The following is a 20,105-nucleotide window of genomic DNA, read 5'->3' as shown; positions in this document are numbered from 1 at the left end:
AGAGACAGTATATATGGTCTATAATGTTAAAGTTGAAGAAATAATCGCTATATCATCTGGCGGTAGTGCTTTATACATACATGATGTATACATAAATAGTAAACGGTAAAGAAGAGGAATTTGTAAATGCAAAAAAAAAATCCACAATCATTCGGGATTCGGGACCTTGCTGCCTTAACTGGGCCATGGGGCTTTCGTTGGAAGTTCGAATCAAGATTGGAGGCAATTAAATGCCAATACCACTGCACTAGTATTCGAGGCATAGGCCTATACACTTGAAACAGAGATCAATGTAATACCCGCTCTTCTTGAGAATTTTTTTATCCGTAAATGTATACATTCTCAGTAGGCAAGTATATTTTGCTTAAGCTGCCCCTGACCGTACTATGTAGTCTTGTACTTATTGTAACTTTGCACTGGTCGAATAAATAAATTATTGAAAATTATTAAGCATAAATCAATATTGGTATAATTTTTTTCTTAAATTTATTAAATCGGTTAAGAGAATTTCAGTCTTATAAAAACTTAAAGGCATAGTGGAATGCAACTTACTCGTCAAACCGCAGGCACATCCCTTAGTTCCCATTGGAACATCTCCCCAGTTTACCATCATTTCGCCATCAACTGAGATCCAATAATGATATGTTGTGTTGTCATAGTGAAACCTTGAGTTAATGCATGCATACTATAGAAATAATAATTCTTAAGCATTAATCTCATTAATAGGAATACAACTTACCGGTACCGGTACTTATCTTATATTAGTATCGTGTATTGCTGATCGAGCCGGAACACCCACCTTAATAAACTGTCTGCATGAAGATGAAATATTTTTGACAGCATATATCTGACTTAAATCAAGATCGTAAGTAATATTAACTTTAAAACTACACGGGTCCTCTGCATTGTTTACATTACCGTCTTCTTCTTTGTCGTGGTGAATTGTAGTATAACCTTGAATTTAAACGAAAAAATATGAAACATTAATATACCAGTGGCGGATTCAAGGGGGCGGGGGCGGGGAAGCCGGCTCCTAAAGTTTTCGAAATTATAAATAAAAAATAGTGAATAAAAAAAATTATTATATTAAATTTGAAGTCGTATTATTAATGTACACAAGCATTAATTACCTTTTATTATGTCTGACGTCATGTCACAGTCTACCGAAAATGGATCCAATCCAGTGTTCGGACCATCAGGATCAATCAGATAGGTACCATTATTATCAAAACCGGCTATCTTGAAGGCATCACATGATGTCAATATAGGAGCTTCAAATATTTAGTACATCAAAACATTTAATTAAAAAAATATTAACGTTTATCTGCATATTATACTATTATTCAATTAATCAAATAACCAATCAATCGACCAGACGTATAATTAAACGGTCGATAAATCGATCGGTCAATAAGCGATCAGTGCTTGATCAATCAAAATTTTATTTATCAATCGGTGATCAATCTATCGGGTGGCGATTAAGCGTTAAGGTTCGCACAGTCGACCAATCGATCGGCTGATTCGTCAATCATTCGATCGGTTATAAATCGATTGTTCGATCAATATGACCGGATAGATATTACATTATAATTGTTCATATTTCTTACATATTTGCGTTATATTCATTATAAGTTTTAACTTAGTTTATATCACACATATTTCCACTTTTCACTATTTTCGCTTTATACCAGTTTCGCACAACAGAAATGTACTCATTGAAAAACTGCACCAAGGATGTATACCCTAGCAAGAATATTCTGGTCTTCATAATACGTATCCTAGTAAGAACACCAAGAATACCTCAGTAAAAAGTGCCTCAAGAAGGCCTGTAAAGAGATATTTAGTAAATCCTGTAATTGAACCTATTGCACTTTATTAGGTCAACAGGTTATTCATATAAAGACCAATAAATGTTTATATAATACCAGTAAAAAGAAAAGACAAACAATAAAGGCCAGAAAAAACCCTATGAATTGAGTCCAATTTAATCCTCCGTCACTGAAATCTCACCTTTCAGCATTAGATGGCGAGAGATTATGCGTAAAACGCTTTGATATTGGGAGATGATAAAGATTAATTGATAGGCCTACTAACATCTTGCATGGCCGGAGCTATGATTTTCTTTGTTACATATCTCTATTTAACTGAACTTAACCTAGCCCCTTAGCTTACTGTAAATCTCATTATTAATCAAACTCATGTTATAGACGGTCAAAAATGGTCCCTGCCAATCTGATAACAGAAATTCCCTTATAAACTTAAAACCTAAAATCACGTATACTCTAGATTAAATCTCTTCATTCAAGTGCTTATTACTGAAAATATTGACATTATCTAACTCACCGAAAATGGTTTAATTCAACTATTTCTAATGCTGAAATATTTCTAGAAAACATTAGAAGGATTATTCTAGACATGGTGGTGGGATTTTAATAGCAACAATAACAAGAATTATATGAAGTCATTACTTTTGTCCATTGATGCAAATATGGAAATTCAACTACATAATTAGGAATACCAGGAGGAAAAAATGCTTATTGTGTGCGTCTATAAATCTCCCAACACATCTCTCAAATAATTTCAAGAAATCAACTGACATTATTTTATCCACCAATAATAGTTATAATGTAGTTCTAGGGTTGAAGGTTGGAAATGACAAAACGTTGCATTAGTGCGAATACAAAACATGCATTTTCTAAACAAATTGAGCCAAAATTAGACCTCTTTACTAGGGTATCTAAAATCCAAATTCAGAAATGCCATTTCAAGTCACTTTTGAAAAAAAATGTTGCATTAGAGCTAATAGAAGGATGTAAGGATGTATGGTCCGAACGAGGTCTCTACGATTTTCCGTTGCCAAAATATCAGTATTTACACACAATAAATATATATTGTGACAAATTCCATGCTTTGGTAATCAAAATTGGTCCCTCCCCTACTTCTCGGCACACCAAACCATACTACTTTTTTGTATATTATATGACGAAATGAATAAAATATAAAAAAAATAAAAAAGTAATATTATGTGTGTGTGGTACGCGCTGTATGTAATTCTACTTGTGTATCAATCTTACTAAGATAAGACACTGACATTACAATATTGTAATATTGTATGTAGTGATTTTAGAATATGTCATGGCTGTATTATCCACAATATATACATACCGGTTGAAATAGATATCCATGCAGATCCGACAGAACAGTTACCATACAATGCTTCAACACTCAAATTAGCACTTTGTCCAGCTTCTACACCAATACAACGTACGGTCGCCGTGGTAGTATCCTCAATCATAACTGGAAACGGTTTACCAGATGAACAATAAACTGCATACACAACATTTGATGGCGCATTTGACGTCATAATGGCAACTATGGTTGACGTGTTCGTTGCAACATCTTCGATCAGTGAAATATTAACATGTTCATCTGTAAGACACCATGTAGCATTAAGTCATAGTAAGCTTAATTCACAAGACCATCATTTTCTTCCATCTAGAGATTCACTATTAATTCTTCTTCAAAACAGTGTTTATTGTATGGAAATTGGTTGAGTATTAGCAAAGTTATAAATACTGTATTTAATTTATTAATGTAGGTTTTCAGATAACATCTTCCACAGACTCCAAAATCAATAGTTTTTTAAGATTTGTATTTTAAAAATAACTTTAATACTTTTCAGTTAGATTTAGTGATTGATAGTTTGCAATATTTTTTTAAATAAAATGCAAAAACCTGAAAATTTCAAAATTCTGATTCTCAAACGTTTTAGGTGCTTGCGCGAAATTAGAAATTGCGACAAACGGCAGGTTTTGCACATGGTGGCTGATATTAATTGGTATACAATATAGTAGATTATAACCGTATCATTAGATTTATATTAGAAATTTACAAACACATCTAATGATGATGATGATGATGATAATAATAATAATAATAATAATAATAATAATAATAATAATAATAATAATAATAATAAAATATGTTAATAGGAGTCTCATAACACTGATCGTTTATTTTGGGCCGGAATAACATTTAATCTCAGTTGAAAATATAAGCACTATCATCGATTTATCATTGATTAGATGATGGTGTATTTTCAAAATTATACAGGCGGTCTCAGACCGCCTGTATAATTTTGAAAATAAACCATCTACGCCAGATATTATACAAATAATGAATGTTAATGAGTGCCATGGCAAAAATATATTAATGAGTTGGAAAATCGACTGTTCCATTCAACAGGGCTTCTCTCAGCCCTCTATATTTGATTGGTTGATGCCATGTGTACTTAAAATAACATCTACAGGCTCTAATTGGCAGTATTCAAAACTTTATAATTGCCAATTACATTTACAAGTTAGGGCAAGTAAAAAATAGTTTCTCGTTAAAATTTTTTAAAACCAAAGCTAAATGAGGAAATTCATTTTCTCGGCAATTAGCTTTTTCAATCAAATCTTGTAAATGCTTGTAGCAAGCATCGATACAGACCAAATAGAGGAATAGGAACATTTAGAGTTTTATACTATTAGTAATTCAGAATATTCTATTCTAACACAAATAAGGACTACAATATTTGCTAGCAAAGTCGTGACGGAACCAAGAGGAAGCGATCGGAGATACGAAACTAATTTATTTTTTTAACTAATTGGCTTTCGGCATATCCCCTCTGTACCTGTTGAAACGATTTCTGATGTTGGTAAACTCTGCTTGGAGTTCGCGACAGCAATCACTGTTACCTCTACTACTTGTAGTCCTGGTTTTATACAAGAGCATTCCATACTACCAGAACCATTTACTGCGTCTACGACTGATGAAGCTGGAACACCACTTGAACAATTAACGACGAATTCTGAAGCAAAACCAGATCTCATTTCCCATTCCACATATATCGAAGCCACTGAAGATGTCTGATTTGTGAACATCACCACATCAGGTTCTAGTAATGAAACAAACGTGATGCACTGTAAACCACAAATACTCAGAAGGTAATGTATGGTATGAGGGCCGGTGTCACATAAATTTCGCCCCCAAGAATTATGTCCCTATTCACGGTTATTTGTGGCCGGGGCGACATTTGCTGGGCCCTTTTAGCCGTTTAAAGAATTGGGTCTCCGGAGAAATTTCATATAGACATTAGAGTTCAGGGCGAATTTACCCGCGGGCCGAAATTATTACGACACCGGCTCAAAAGCAAAGTACATACCTGTTGCAATAGATATAAACGTAGATCCTACAGTGCAGTTATACGATTTTCCGTTGCCAAAATATCAGTATTTACACACAATAAATATATATTGTGACAAATTCCATGCTTTGGTAATCAAAATTGGTCCCTCCCCTACTTCTCGGCACACCAAACCATACTACTTTTTTGTATATTATATGACGAAATGAATAAAATATAAAAAAAATAAAAAAGTAATATTATGTGTGTGTGGTACGCGCTGTATGTAATTCTACTTGTGTATCAATCTTACTAAGATAAGACACTGACATTACAATATTGTAATATTGTATGTAGTGATTTTAGAATATGTCATGGCTGTATTATCCACAATATATACATACCGGTTGAAATAGATATCCATGCAGATCCGACAGAACAGTTACCATACAATGCTTCAACACTCAAATTAGCACTTTGTCCAGCTTCTACACCAATACAACGTACGGTCGCCGTGTTAGTATCCTCAATCATCACAGGAAACGGTTCACCAGCTGAACAATAAACTGCATACACAACATTTGATGGCGCATTTGACGTCATATTGGCAACTATGACTGATGTATTCGTTGTGACATCTTCGATCAGTGTTATATTAACAGGATCATCTGTAATACATCATATCATATGAAATTTAATAAGTATATGTCTACATTGATACTAAAAATGCAATGTGTCGTTGTCGATGTATATAACGCATCTTCTCTGCTGATCCCAACATGTCAAATGCAGTCCTGCTCTTCTCCAAAGTAATACTGGGTTGCACACGGTAGAGTTTGTGTACACAGGCCTATGGTTTATAGTCCATATTCAAAACACTTGTTCCATCACAAGAGAGAGCGAGTAACTTATACTGTTCAGTGACGACGTTTTCACTATGTAATGGCATCCTTGCCTTAACTACGGTCACTCGACTTGAAATTAATGATAACGCATTATGAACCTTATGAATATGTTATTAGAGATGTTTGTGCATACGACTTCGATCAGAATCAGATTCTGATTGACCCACTTAAATCGTATTTATTGGTACTGAAAAAACATCACTAATAACTCATAAGTTTCATAATGCGGTGTCATTAATTTCAAGTCTAGATGCCTGTTTAAAACATATATAATTTTAAATAATTGGCTTTCGGCGTAATCCCCCACCGTACCTGTTGAAACGATCCTTGATGTTGGTAAACTCCGCTTGGAGTTGGCGACAGCAATCACCGTTACTTCTACTTGTACTCCTGGTTTTATACAAAAGCATTCTATTCTACCAGAACCATCATCAGCGGAGTATACGACAGATGAAGCTGGAACACCACTTGAACAATTAACGACGAATTCTGAAGCAAAGCCAGATCTCATTTCCCATTCGACAAATATCGAAGTCAATAAAGATGTCTGATTTGTGAACTTCACGTTGTGTTCTAGTAATGATACGATATAACGTAATGCACTATGAATTACAAAACTACTGGTTATGAATGTACGATGTGAGGGCCGGTGTCACATAAAAATCTCCCCAAGTATTCGGTCCCTTATCCATGGTGATTTGGCCTGGGGTAAGGGATTCGGCCCCTTATCCAGGGTAATTTGGCTGGGGTGATATTTGCTGGGATATCGCCATTTTCGCCGTATAAAGGATTGGGTATCCTGGAGACCGTCGAATTTACTAACGTTACGTACAGAGCTGAGGACGAATTCACTGGCTGGCCCAAAGTACTGTGACACCGGCTCAAAAGAACTATTAAGAATTACTGAACATACCGGTTGAAATAGATATCAACGCAGATCCTACAGAACAGTTACCATACAATGCTTCAACACTCAAATTAGCACTTTGTCCAGCTTCTACACCAATACAACGTACGGTCGCCGTGTTAGTATCCTCAATCATCACAGGAAACGGTTCACCAGCTGAACAATAAACTGCATACACAACATTTGATGGCGCATTTGACGTCATATTGGCAACTATGGTTGACGTATTCGTTGCAACATCTTCGATCAGTGAAATATTAACATGTTCATCTGTAAGACACCATGTAGCATTAAGTCATAGTAAGCATGCATCTATATCGATAATACCTTAATTCACAAGACTATCATTTTCTTCCATCTAGAGATTCTCTATTAATTCTTATTTAAAGCAGCGTTTATTGTATGTAAATTGGTTGAGTATTAGTAAAGAATTTTTCAGTTTGGTATTTGTTTGCATTGTTGCTTATTTTAAGCCATGGTCCTCTTTTTGTTATATGTCATTGTTGCATTCATTATTATTGTAACGGGACCCCTTCGGAAACAAGAAGAAATGCTTAAAGGGTTATCCTGAAATTCTTTTATTGTTGTTTAATTCGTTTAATTTTGTACTCTGTTTAGTTGTGAGAATTTCTAAATAAATCAAATCAAATCAAATATTTAATTTATTGATGTAGGTTTTCAGAAAACATCTTCCACAGACTCCAAAATCAATAGTTTCTTATTAAGATTTTTATTTTAAAAAATAACTTTAATACTTTTCAGTTAGATTTAGTGATTGATAGTTTGCAATATATCATTTTTTAATAAAATGCAAAAACCTGAAAATTTCAAAATTCTGATTCTCAAACGTTTTAGGTGCTTGCGCGAAATTAGAAATTGCGACAAACGGCGGTTTTGCACACGGTGCCTAATATTAATTTGTATACAATTCTGTAGATTATAACCGTATCATTAGATTATATTAGAAATTTACAAACAGATCTAATAATGATGATGATGATAACAATAATCATAAAAAATGTTAATAGGAGTCTCATAACACTGCTCGTTTATTTTGGGCCCGAAATTACCATTTAATCTCAGTTGAAACTATAAGCACTATCATCGATTTATCATTGATTGGATGATGGTTTATTTTCAAAATTATACAGGCAGTCTCAGACCGTAATCTACGCCAGATATTATACAAATAATGAATGTTAAGGAGTGCAATGGGAAGAATATATTCATGAGTTGGAAAATTGACTGTTCCATTCAACCGGGCTTCTCTCAGCGCTCTATTTTCGATTGGTTGATGCAACGTGTATTTCAAATAACATCTACAATATTTTCTCGTTCAAAATTTTTAAACCCAAAGCTAAATGAGGAAATTCATTTTCTCGGCAATTAGCTTTTTCAATCAAATCTTGTAAAAGCTTGTAGCAAGCATCGACGTAGACCAAAATAGAGGAATAGGAACATTTAGAGTTTTAGACTATTAGTAATTCAGAATATTCTATTCTAACGCAAATAAGGACTGCAATGTTTGCTAGTAACGTCGTGACGGAACCAAAAGAGGAAGCGATCGGGGTTAAAAACTAATTTCTTTTTTAACTAATTGGCTTTCGGCATATCTCCCTCTGTACCTGTTGAAACGATTTCTGATGTTGGTAAACTCTGCTTGGAGTTCGCGACAGCAATCACTGTTACCTCTACTACTTGTAGTTCTGGTTTTATACAAGAGCATTCCATACTACCAGAACCATCAACTGCGTCTACGACTGATAAAGCTGGAACACCACTAGAACAATTAACGACAAATTCTGAAGCAAAACCAGATCTCATTTCCCATTCCACATATATCGAAGCCACTGAAGATGTCTGATTCGTGAACATCACCACATCAGGTTCTAGTAATGATATAAACGTGATGCACTATAATTTACAAAACTACTAAGAAAGTAATGTACGGTATGAGGGCCGGTGTCACATAAATTTCGCCCCAATAATTCTGTCCCTTATTCACGATTATTTGTGGCCGGGGCGACATTTGTTAGGCCATTTTAGCCGTTTAAAGAATTGGCTCTCCCGGAGAGCGTCCCATTTCGTACAGAGGGCAGGGCGAAGTTACCACTCGGCCGAAATTATTATGACACCGGCTCAAAAGCAAAGTACATACCTGTTGCAATAGATATAAACGTAGATCTTACAGTGCAGTTATTATAAAATGCTTCAACACTCAAATTAGCACGTTGTCCAGCTTCTACACCAATACAATATACGTTCATCGTTTCAGCAGCCTCAAACATTGTAGGAAACGGATCCCCAGCTGAACAAAGCGCTGTATACACAATATTTGGTGGCGCATTTGACATCATCTTGGCAACTATGGCTGATGTATTCGTTGTAACATCTTCGATCAGTGTTATATTAACAGGATCATCTGTAATACACCAATCATATGAAATTGTAATATGCACATGTCTGCATTGATACTAAAAATGCAGTGTGTCGTTGTCGCTGCATATAACGCATCTTCTCTGCGGATCATGTCAAATGCAGTCCTGCTCTTCTCCAAAGTAATACTGGGTTGCACACTGTAGAGTTTGTGTACACTAGGTCTATGGTTTATAGTCCTTATTCACAACACTTGTTCCATCACAAGAGCCTAGAGCGAGTAACTTATACTGTTCAGTGACGACGTTTTCACTATAGGTAATGGCATCCTTGCCTTAACCACTCGGTCACTTGACTTGAAATTCATGATAACGCATTATGAAACTTATGAATATGTTATTAGAGATGTTTGTGCATACGACTTCGATCAGAATCAGATTCTGATTGACCCACTTAAATCGTAAATCATAGGTAATGGCAGCCCTGCCTTAACCACCCGGTCACTTGACTTGAAATTAATGATAACGCATTATGAACCTTATGAATATGTTATTAGAGATTTTTGTGCAACACCAATAAATACGATTTCGATCAGAATCAGATTCTGATAAATACGATACGATTCTGATCGACCCGCTTAAATCGTACTTATTGGTACTGTACAAACATCTCTAATAAATCATAAGTTTCATAACGCGTTATCATTAATTTCAGGTCTAGATGCCTGTTGGAAACAAATATATTTTTTAAATAATTGGCTTTCTGCGTTATCCCCCGCCGTACCTGTAGAAACGATTCTTGATGCTGGTAAACTCCGCTTGGAGTTGGCGACAGCAACCACCGTTACTTCTACTTGTCCTCCTGGTTTTATACAAAAGCATTCTATTCTACCAGAACCATCATCAGCGGAGTATGCGACAGATGAAGCTGGAACACCACTTGAACAATCAACGACGAATTCTGAAGCAAAGCCAGATCTCAATTCCCATTCGACAAATATCGAAGTCAATAAAGATGTCTGATTTGTGAACTTCACCACGTCAGGTTCTAGTAATGATACGATATAACATGATGCACTATGAATTACAAAACTACTGGTTATGAATGTACGATGTGAGGGCCGGTGTCACATGAAAATCTCCCCAAGAATTCGGTCCCTTATCCATGGTGATTTGGCCGGGGTAAAGGATTCGGCCCCTTATCCAGGGTGATTTGGCTGGGCTGATATTTGCTAGGATATCGCCATTAAAGGAATGGGTCTCTGGAGACCGTCGAATTTACTGACGTTACCAAAGAGTATAAATAGAACAAGAGAGCAAAGTCCCGTTCGTAAAAACGTCATGCCTGTGTAGGACGCCAACTAACGGTTGTATATTCTTTTTATTACCCAGTGCAGCGCTGCGCGCAGCGCGGTAGAAGTACGCCCGCTATAAACTCAGTAAGCAGAAAACAAAAGCTCAGTATCTTGTGGAGAACAGATAAACAGACAAACCTACAGTGCGCGGTGCAGTACTGGGTAATAAAACATATACAAGCGTTAGTTGGCGTCCTACACTAGCTGCGTAGAGCGTATCGTTTTTTTACGCTCCCAATGAGCGTTGTTGGCTCTCTTGTTCTATTTATACTCTTTGACGTTACGTACAGAGCTGAGGACGAATTCACTGGCTCGCCCAAAATACTGTGACACCGGCTCAAAAGCACTATTAAGAATTATTGAACATACCGGTTGCAATAGATATCAACGCAGATCCTACAGAACAGTTACCATACAATGCTTCAACACTCAAATTAGCACTTTGTCCAGCTTCTACACCAATACAACGTACGGTCGCCGTGTTAGTATCCTCAATCATCACAGGAAACGGTTCACCAGCTGAACAATAAACTGCATACACAACATTTGATGGCGCATTTGACGTCATATTGGCAACTATGGTTGACGTATTCGTTGCAACATCTTCGATCAGTGAAATATTAACATGTTCATCTGTAAGACACCATGTAGCATTAAGTCATAGTAAGCCTGCATCTATATTGATAATACCTTAATTCACAAGACTATCATTTTCTTCCATCTAGAAATTATCTATTAATTCTTCTTTAAAACAGCGTTTATTGTATGTAAATTGGTTGAGTATTAGCAAAGTTATGAAAAATTAATTTATTGATGTAGGTTTTCAGAAAACATCTTCCACAGACTCCAAAATCAATAGTTTATTATTAAGATTTGCATTTAAAAAAATAACTTTAATACTTTTCAGTTAGATTTAGTGATTGATAGTTTGCAATATATCATTTTTTTTTTATAAAATGCAAAAACCTGAAAATTTCAAAATTCTGATTCTCAAACGTTTTAGGTGCTTGCGCGAAATTAGAAATTGCGACAAACGGCTGGTTTTGAACACGGTGGCTGATATTAATTGGTATACAATACAGTAGATAATAACCGTATCATTAGATTTATATTAGAAATTTACAGACACATCTAATAATGATGATGGTGATAATGATAATAATAATAATAATAATAAAATATGTTACTAGGACTCTCATAACACTGATCGTTTATTTTGGGCCGGAAGTTAACATTTAATCTCAGTTGAAAATATAAGCACTATCATCGATTTATCATGATTGGATGATGGTGTATTTTCAAAATTATACAGGTGGTCTCAGACGGTAATCTACGCCAGATATTATACAACTAATGAATGTTAATGAGTGCAATGGGAAGAATATATTCATGAGTTGGAAAATTGATTGTTCCATTCAACTGGGCTTCTCTCAGCGCTCTCTCTTTGATTGGTTGATGCAACGTGTATTTAAAATAACATCTACAGGCTCTAATTGGCCGTATTCAAAACGTTATAATTGCCAATTACATTTACAAGTTAGGGCAAGTAAAAAATAGTTTCTCGTTCAAAATTAAAAAAACCAAAGCTAAATGAGGAAATTCATTTTCTCGGCAATTAGCTTTTTCAATCAAATCTTGTAAATGCTTGTAGCACTTAGACCAAATTAGAGGAATAGGAACATTTAGAGTTTTAGACTTAGTAATTCAGAATATTCTATTCTAACTCTTTATTTCTTTCTTTCTTTATTCAATATCAAAATCGCAGTCGAGGACTGAATTAAATGATACTTACAATAATACAGAACAATAATATAAAAATATCAAAGGAAAGTAATATAAAAACATTGAAGGATTAATTATAAACAAAGACACAAACAGCACAGACATTAAGAAAAAGATTAAAAACATGAAAAATAACTCAAATAAGGACTGCAATGTTTGCTAGTAAAGTCGTGACGAAACCAAAATAGGAAGCGATCAGGGATAAGAAACTAATTTATTTTTTTAACTAATTGACTTTCGGCATATCTCCTCTGTACCTGTTGAAACGAATTTTGATGTTGGTAAACTCTGCTTGGAGTTCGCGACAGCAATCACTGTTACCTCTACTACTTGTAGTTCTGGTTTTATACAAGAGCATTCCATACTATTAGAACCATCAACTGCGTCTACGACTGATGAAGCTGGAACACCACTTGAACAATTAACGACAAATTCTGAAGCAAAACCAGATCTCATTTCCCATTCCACATATATCAAAACCGCTGAAGATATCTGATTTGTGAACATCACCACATCAGGTTCTAGTAATGAAACAAACGTGATGCACTATAAATCACAAAACTACTAAGAAAGTAATGTACGGTATGAGGGCAGGTGTCACATAAATTTCGCCCCCAACAACTTTGTCCCTTATTCACGATTATTTGTGGCCGGGGCGACATTTGCTAGGCCATTTTAGCCGTTTAAAGAATTGACTCTCCCGTGAGCGTCCCATTTCGTACAGAGTGCAGGGCGAATTTACCAGCGGTCCGAAATTATTATGACACCGGCTCAAAAGCAAAGTACATACCTGTTGCAATAGATATAAACGTAGATCCTACAGTGCAGTTATTATAAAATGCTTCAACACTCAAATTAGCACGTTGTCCAGCTTCTACACCAATACAATATACGTTCATCGTTTTAGCAGCCTCAAACATTGTAGGAAACGGATCCCCAGCTGAACAAAGCACTGTATACACAACATTTAGTGGCGCATTTGACATCATCTTGGCAACTATGGCTGATGTATTCGTTGTAACATCTTCGATCAGTGTTATATTAACAGGATCATCTGTAAAACACCATATCATATGAAATTGTAATAAGTATATGTCTACATTGATACTAAAAATGCAATGTGTTGTTGTCGATGTATATAACGCATCTTCTCTGCGGATCCCAACATGTCGAATGCAGTCCTGCTCTTCTCCAAAGTAATAATGAGTTGCACACGGTAGAGTTTGTGTACACTCGGCCTATGGTTTATAGTCCTTATTCACAACACTTGTTCCATCACAAGAGCCTAGAGCGAGTAACTTATACTGTTCAGTGACGACGTTTTCACTATAGGTAATGTCAGCCCTGCCTTAACCACTCGGTCACTCGACATGAAATTAATGATAGCGCATTATGAACCTTATGAATATGTTATTAGAGATGTTTGTGCAACACCAATAAGTACGATTTCATCAGAATCAGAATCTGATTCTGATCGACCCGCTTAAATCGTATTTATTGGTACTGAACAAACATCTATAATAACCCATAAGTTTCATAACGCGTTATCATTAATTTCAAGTCTAGATGCCGTTTTAAAACAAATATATTTTTTTAAAACTAATTGGCTTTCGGCGTAATCCACCACCGTACCTGTTGAAACGATTCTTGATGCTGGTAAACTCTGCTTGGAGTTGGCGACAGCAACCACCATTACTTCTACTTGTACTCCTAGTTTTATACAAAAGCATTCTATTCTACCAGAACCATCATCAGCTGAGTCTACGACAGATGAAGCTGGAACACCACTTGAACAATTAACGACGAATTCTGAAGCAAAGCCAGATCTCATTTCCCATTCGACAGATATCGAAGCCAATAAAGATGTCTGATTTGTGAACTTCACCACGTCAGGTTCTAGTAATGATACAATATAACATGATGAATTATGAATCACAAAACTACTGGATATGAAGTAATGTACAATGTGAGGGTCAGTCTAACATGGATTTTGCCCTTCCCCTCACAATAGGTCCCTTTTCCAGGGTCATATGGCCGGGGCGAAATTTGTTCGGCCACACGGCCTTTTTCCCGTTTAACTACTTTACTATGAATGTTACGTATTGAGAGGCACGGGGTGGGGGGAAATTCACCGGCGGCACAAAACTAATGACACCGCTCAAAATCTCAATAAATTGAAAGTTGAGAGATAGGGCTGAAATATTAAAATACTAAATAGCAGAAGAAGCAATTTTAATAAAATAAAATAGTATTATAAATTCATAAAAATTTAACAGTAAGACCAAGAATATCTAAATATAGCGATTACACTGTTGTTCATTATAATTTAAGGATTGGAGCATGAAGATTGGAATGAACCTCATTCATCATCATGAGTTACCATGCTGTTACATTTTAAATAAAGAAGGTTCTACATAACCATCCTACCTAACTGTATGTTGAGACTAGCAGGCATTCCAGACTCAGAATCCGTTACAGAAATAACAGTAATGTTGACTGTTGAGCCTGGCACAAGGTCATGGCACATGGCTGTTCCGTGAGTGCCATTCACATCTAGAAGAGCAACCGATCCTTCTGAGCAACTCACGTTAAAATAATCTGCAATTTCGTCTGGAGGAAGTGACCACGAGGCGATTCCAGCAGTCATATTCGTAAACTCCTCCTTTAATATTGCCGGGCTTGTTTCTAATTTATAATACAACCAAAAAAATGTGTATCATAATTTAAAATTTTGAAGTTTCAGAATTTGATTTTTGATTTGAGACGCGTGTGGGAGCACGGTAGCCTTACTCACAATTGGCTAAACTGGTGGTAGCCATTGTGTGTACTCTGAACCCTTAAGATTCTTCAGATATTTCAGGCCCGTAACTAGGATTTTTTTTTTGGGTGGGGATTCAAATTTGGAAAAAGTGGAGCCTTTTGAACATGTTAACGACCAACCAATTGCGCTGACCACATAAATAAGAGTTCCATCTTGAAACTTGTATTAAAAGTTGCATGTTAACGACCAACCAATTGCGCTGACCACATAAATAAGAGTTCCATCTTGAAACTTGTATTAAAAGTTGCTACTGTAAAGATTATTTGAACAGGATTGTTTTTTTTTTGTTGTTTTATGTTTAAGCAATCTTCTTTCGAGATTTTTTTTTTGCCATCCAAGCGGAGCCAGCTAGCAAACGGCGGGGTTCGTCCGAACCCCCCCCCCCGGTTACGGGCCTGTATTTGTCTCTGGTTGTTATAAAAAAAAAACGCAGAAACCTTATCGGAAAAGAGGATTGTTTCCCATGCTCTGCCCAATTCACCACCAAAGGCACCCACTGAAACAAGCAAGTCTTAGTGGGTTATCCTTTGTGTGGTCACAACCAATTACTCCTGGTTTTTTTTTTTTTTTGGTTTGGGGTGGATCTAGTCCGGTAAGAAAGAGGGGGGGGGGGTGTGAATGTGCAGACTAAATGAGAGGATCAGGGTAGAACCTCTTACAGGGATGCAAAGGGAGAATCCCCCTATAACATTTACAGCTCCCTCTAAATCCACCACTGAGAGGGATGGGAACTGATAACCAGTAGAGAAGTTTTACTAAGAGTAGAGTCTAATCCATTGTTTCGTAACTATGTGGACGTCAAAACTTACGATAACAATACTTCTTCTTTGATTTGCTTGTTGCGGTTTCCAAACAACAGTCTCGGTTCTAAATTTTAGATGAAAGAGAGAATATCAGCGTTATCAGATACATTATGGAGATTTTATTTTTCATTATTTTATATTATTTATTTTCAGGCAAAATCAGTACAAAATACAAAAAAAAAAAAAAATCAGAAGACAAATACAAAAGCCTGAGGATTACTATCTAAAAGGTTCTCACGTGAACCTCAAAAAAACAGACAAACAATTATAAACAAAAACATAAAAAGGCAATTAAAATTCAGTGGAAAAAACAAATTTAGAAAAATACAGTTTCATATACAGTATTTCACAATTCAAATGTACAAATATAAAAATTAAATTCTTATCAGTCTGATGTGTACACAGTGTACAGTTCGTCAGGTAAACTATACAAATTATATTCAAAGGGCAACATTAACATACCGGTACAAATTTAATATAAGCTGTCATGCCTACGCCTAAACTGAAGATAAGTGAAAACAAAACAAATTACCGTGCACGTATTATCATAGTTTAGGCTTGCATATATGTAATTGTGAATTTCTTGAAAGTTAACATCATGTGTCTCTTCCTTGGTGACATTGTTGAGTTCGCAAACCTTTACGCTGCTGGCGTAATTGTAGGACTTGCATCCGTTGGTTTGAGTACAGAAACTCTGACATTCAATACGTGATCGTATTCCATTTATTGTTTTGAAGATATTACCAAGCAGTGCTCGGTTTTCTATAACTTTCATGTTGCTCCAGTTTACATAATCGTTTGCTGCATTTATTGGACCATTAGCAAACGTTATCGCAAGCCAAATTAACGGTACGATTTCAAAAAACATTTTCAAAATACCAATTAGAAGGTGAATAAAAATATTTTCAATCCTTCTTTAGTCGAATCACAATGTAGAATGATCAGAGCTTTTAAAAGGCTTTTTATAAATATGCTAAAAATATTATAATTATAACCATGGGAGAAAATCCTAATAATTCGAAAACAAACATCATAAAAAATAGCTAACTACAACAATCTAATACAGTATTTGTTCAGAGAAATTATAGGCCTAGTGTAATATTGTAGTTGGTCGGAGGTGACTTTCAATGAGATATAAACACAGTTCTTTTGTACCAATATACTGCAAAACTAATCTACTGTACATATAAACAATCGACTACTAACTCCAGGTTACTAAGAACCCCATTCAGAGTGGAGTCAGTTCTTAATCTCTTCTCTCTGGTGTCTGATCACCGAATTTCTCTGTCTCTCTCTGTCTCAGTGATGTGGGGTGTTTGCCTATTATACTCAAGGTAATGGGGGTGTGTCTCGATTAAGTCACCCCATACTTGTTTACCAAAAAACTGCTAATTTATTACAAACTTCTGAACTTGGGCTCAAAACTGACACTCATAGATTCATAGTTTGAGAAAGGTCAAGTCCAACACTGTTATTTTGAAGGAGTTATTTTAACTCGAAAATCGTTTGGTGACCGTTAGCGGTATCCGGATACCGCTAACGGTTAGCAAGTGAGCGCGTTTTTATCATCAACCAATCACACGTACGCGTTTACAATTTCCAGTTTCTTATTGGCCAGTAATTCGATCATCATATTCTTGGTATCCGGATCGGGATTTTCTCGTATGGACGCACGGTAGCTAACGGTCCGGATCCTGCTAACCGTTATGCTGCCATGTGAGAACATTGCCTGTTTGACAACGGAAACTAACGTCAATCAGAGTGCGTTAATTTGCAATAAGTTATCCATGTGACCAAAACAAACATGGCTGATTAGACAGTTTAGCAACAACATTGGCGTTGTTAATATAATCCCGACTAGCGTTATATACAGGTATGAAATTGGTCACTGGTTCACGGGGTGTGCATTCCTCGGACATTTAACTCCGACTGTTTGTATTTCCCATAAAAAACAATATATGGATATAGGTCTATGTATGATAGTTCGAGGTATCAAAAATTCAAGAGAGTAGTACTTTAAAAAAAGAACACACAATTGACTATAGCTTGGGTATATCTTGTTATTAACGATATTCTCTTGTAGTTCATCTAACGTACATCTCTCTCACCATTATCTTCTTAACAGATTACTACCAAATTCTGGTTTCTCAGAAAATATGATGTAACTACCAACACATCTCCAACACGAATGAACAGAGGTGAGACGCAACCTATCGAAGGCTACTATCTATAGCTAAACATTAACTGGAGTTACGCTCTGAATACTCATGGAAATAAACTGTACATTCTCAATTATAAATTATAATTAGCATATTTAATGACACTAGTTCATAACTTAATTAGTTCTGAAATTTACTTGGCTATATACTACTGAAAATGTAGGGTTTTAATATTCTAGACGGAAGTCTAAAAAGGAGTCCGCCTCCCTGACACGTCCCCATGAACTGAACTGAATTTGTAAACGTTCTTAGCACATATTTACGTCTTTAGTAACTTATGTATAAAAGGAACTTACGTATTTGTATCAACATACTTTTAGTGAGTATGACAACTAATTTACCTGTTGTATTATAGAAATTAATTGTATCCGGTATTTTGCAAGCATGGATATTTCAAAATTATCGACAAATCAAACCATCTGTTAAGGTTATGAATACTGCCATTTTAAACCAAATTTTGCTTACGTCCATGGTAAAATTAAGGTTTCTTTTAAACACGATCATGTTAAATCATCAACATTTTCCTTATAGGCTATATAATATAGTAAATCATAAACATGGTAACAAGTGATCAAATAAAGATGACAAAAGTACATGACAAAGTATAACAACTTGGCGTACAAAACGTATCGGTCCCTACGATCCTAGTCCTATACAAGTTAATAGTCATATTGAGAAATTTACAATATATTCAATGCTTTATCTAAGCTATAGGCCCAAGATGACAAAATAAAAGTAAGGTGTAAATAAGAACCTTATCAGAAAAAATAAAAGCTTAAAACCAATCCCAAGAAGGTGGATACAAAAGTTTAAAAAAGTATTGACATGGTCACGAAAATAATTGTGTACATGGCAACGCCCGTATGATGATCGGATCAAAATGTCAAATTGGAACTATCTTCAAACGACTTTTGTTTAAAAAGTTCACCACCAAATTGTGATTAAATTACAAGATCAATGGACGTCACCATCTTGAGGCAAACAGTAACTTGGCTAAAAGCCTAAATGTATACCTAATTGGTAGGTGAAAAGGTTTCAATAATGTGTATTAATACAATCGTAATTGCTAAATTTGGGAATAGTATCCATTAAATTTCCTGAAATATATAGCCTGAATAAAAATTAGATAATTTATTTGTGATACAAAACTGTATTAGCATCGATCGGTTTTCTAAGACATGAATGGCGAAGGAAAAAAAGATTCTCTAGTTTATGAATACATTACGTTGCATGCTTTAGTCAACTTCGTAGCACTGTATTCCTTGATCTGCGTTAGAATGGCTTTTACCATACTATAATCACATATACCAGACAATTATACAATATATTGTATACCTTGAGAGCGTAACAACATACACATTAAACGAATTTGCATTAATTATGTACAACCATATTTAGGAGGAATACTGCACGTTACATCTGCTGTTAGGATCAAGTTTAAATGCATAAATATGACGCTTGACATATCACCAAGTCAAACGCATTACAATCGCCAAAACCCTTAAAACAAATGAATGAACTATTATAACCTTAGACAACTACAAAGAAGGGACTTAAGCCGTATTCATTCATATAGTTGAGTATTAACAATGTGCTTGATCCTTATTATATTATCTGCACAAAAATTAAACAGGCTTGTAATTACAAATCAATGGTAGGCCTACATTATCTACTTAAAATACACTGCAGCCTAATAATATATTTGTCATTGACGGAACAGCAGCATGACTGTTGAAATGATCATTAAGTTATATCTGGTTTTTCATATGAA

At 35.4% G+C, this 20,105-nt stretch overlaps 1 protein-coding gene across 1 annotated transcript in view; it reads right to left on the bottom strand.

Annotated features, from left to right (window-relative positions):
• Window positions 1-15,170, bottom strand: part of LOC117124261 — a 16,675-nt gene extending 1,505 nt beyond the window's left edge. Inside the window, exons 1-14 of the mRNA XM_033270418.1 lie at window positions 14,919-15,170; window positions 14,124-14,387; window positions 13,282-13,545; window positions 12,749-13,012; window positions 11,079-11,342; window positions 10,139-10,402; window positions 9,138-9,401; window positions 8,605-8,868; window positions 6,986-7,249; window positions 6,385-6,645; window positions 5,572-5,835; window positions 1,131-1,271; window positions 800-954; window positions 553-685 (exon numbers count right to left, since the gene is read on the bottom strand). Coding sequence (XP_033126309.1) covers window positions 553-685; window positions 800-954; window positions 1,131-1,271; window positions 5,572-5,835; window positions 6,385-6,645; window positions 6,986-7,249; window positions 8,605-8,868; window positions 9,138-9,401; window positions 10,139-10,402; window positions 11,079-11,342; window positions 12,749-13,012; window positions 13,282-13,545; window positions 14,124-14,387; window positions 14,919-15,138 — 3,286 coding nt within the window. The 5' untranslated portion in view covers window positions 15,139-15,170. The remainder of the gene's footprint in view (window positions 1-552; window positions 686-799; window positions 955-1,130; window positions 1,272-5,571; window positions 5,836-6,384; window positions 6,646-6,985; window positions 7,250-8,604; window positions 8,869-9,137; window positions 9,402-10,138; window positions 10,403-11,078; window positions 11,343-12,748; window positions 13,013-13,281; window positions 13,546-14,123; window positions 14,388-14,918) is intronic.
• Between the last annotated feature and the right edge of the window lie 4,935 nt (window positions 15,171-20,105).

Source organism: Anneissia japonica, unplaced genomic scaffold (genome assembly GCF_011630105.1).
Source record: "Anneissia japonica isolate Jap-2015-1 unplaced genomic scaffold, ASM1163010v1 scaffold287716_len795978_cov209, whole genome shotgun sequence".
Taxonomy (NCBI): domain Eukaryota; kingdom Metazoa; phylum Echinodermata; class Crinoidea; order Comatulida; family Comatulidae; genus Anneissia; species Anneissia japonica.
Note: the sequence above shows the minus strand (reverse complement) of the source record. Positions and strands in the feature narration are given on the sequence as shown.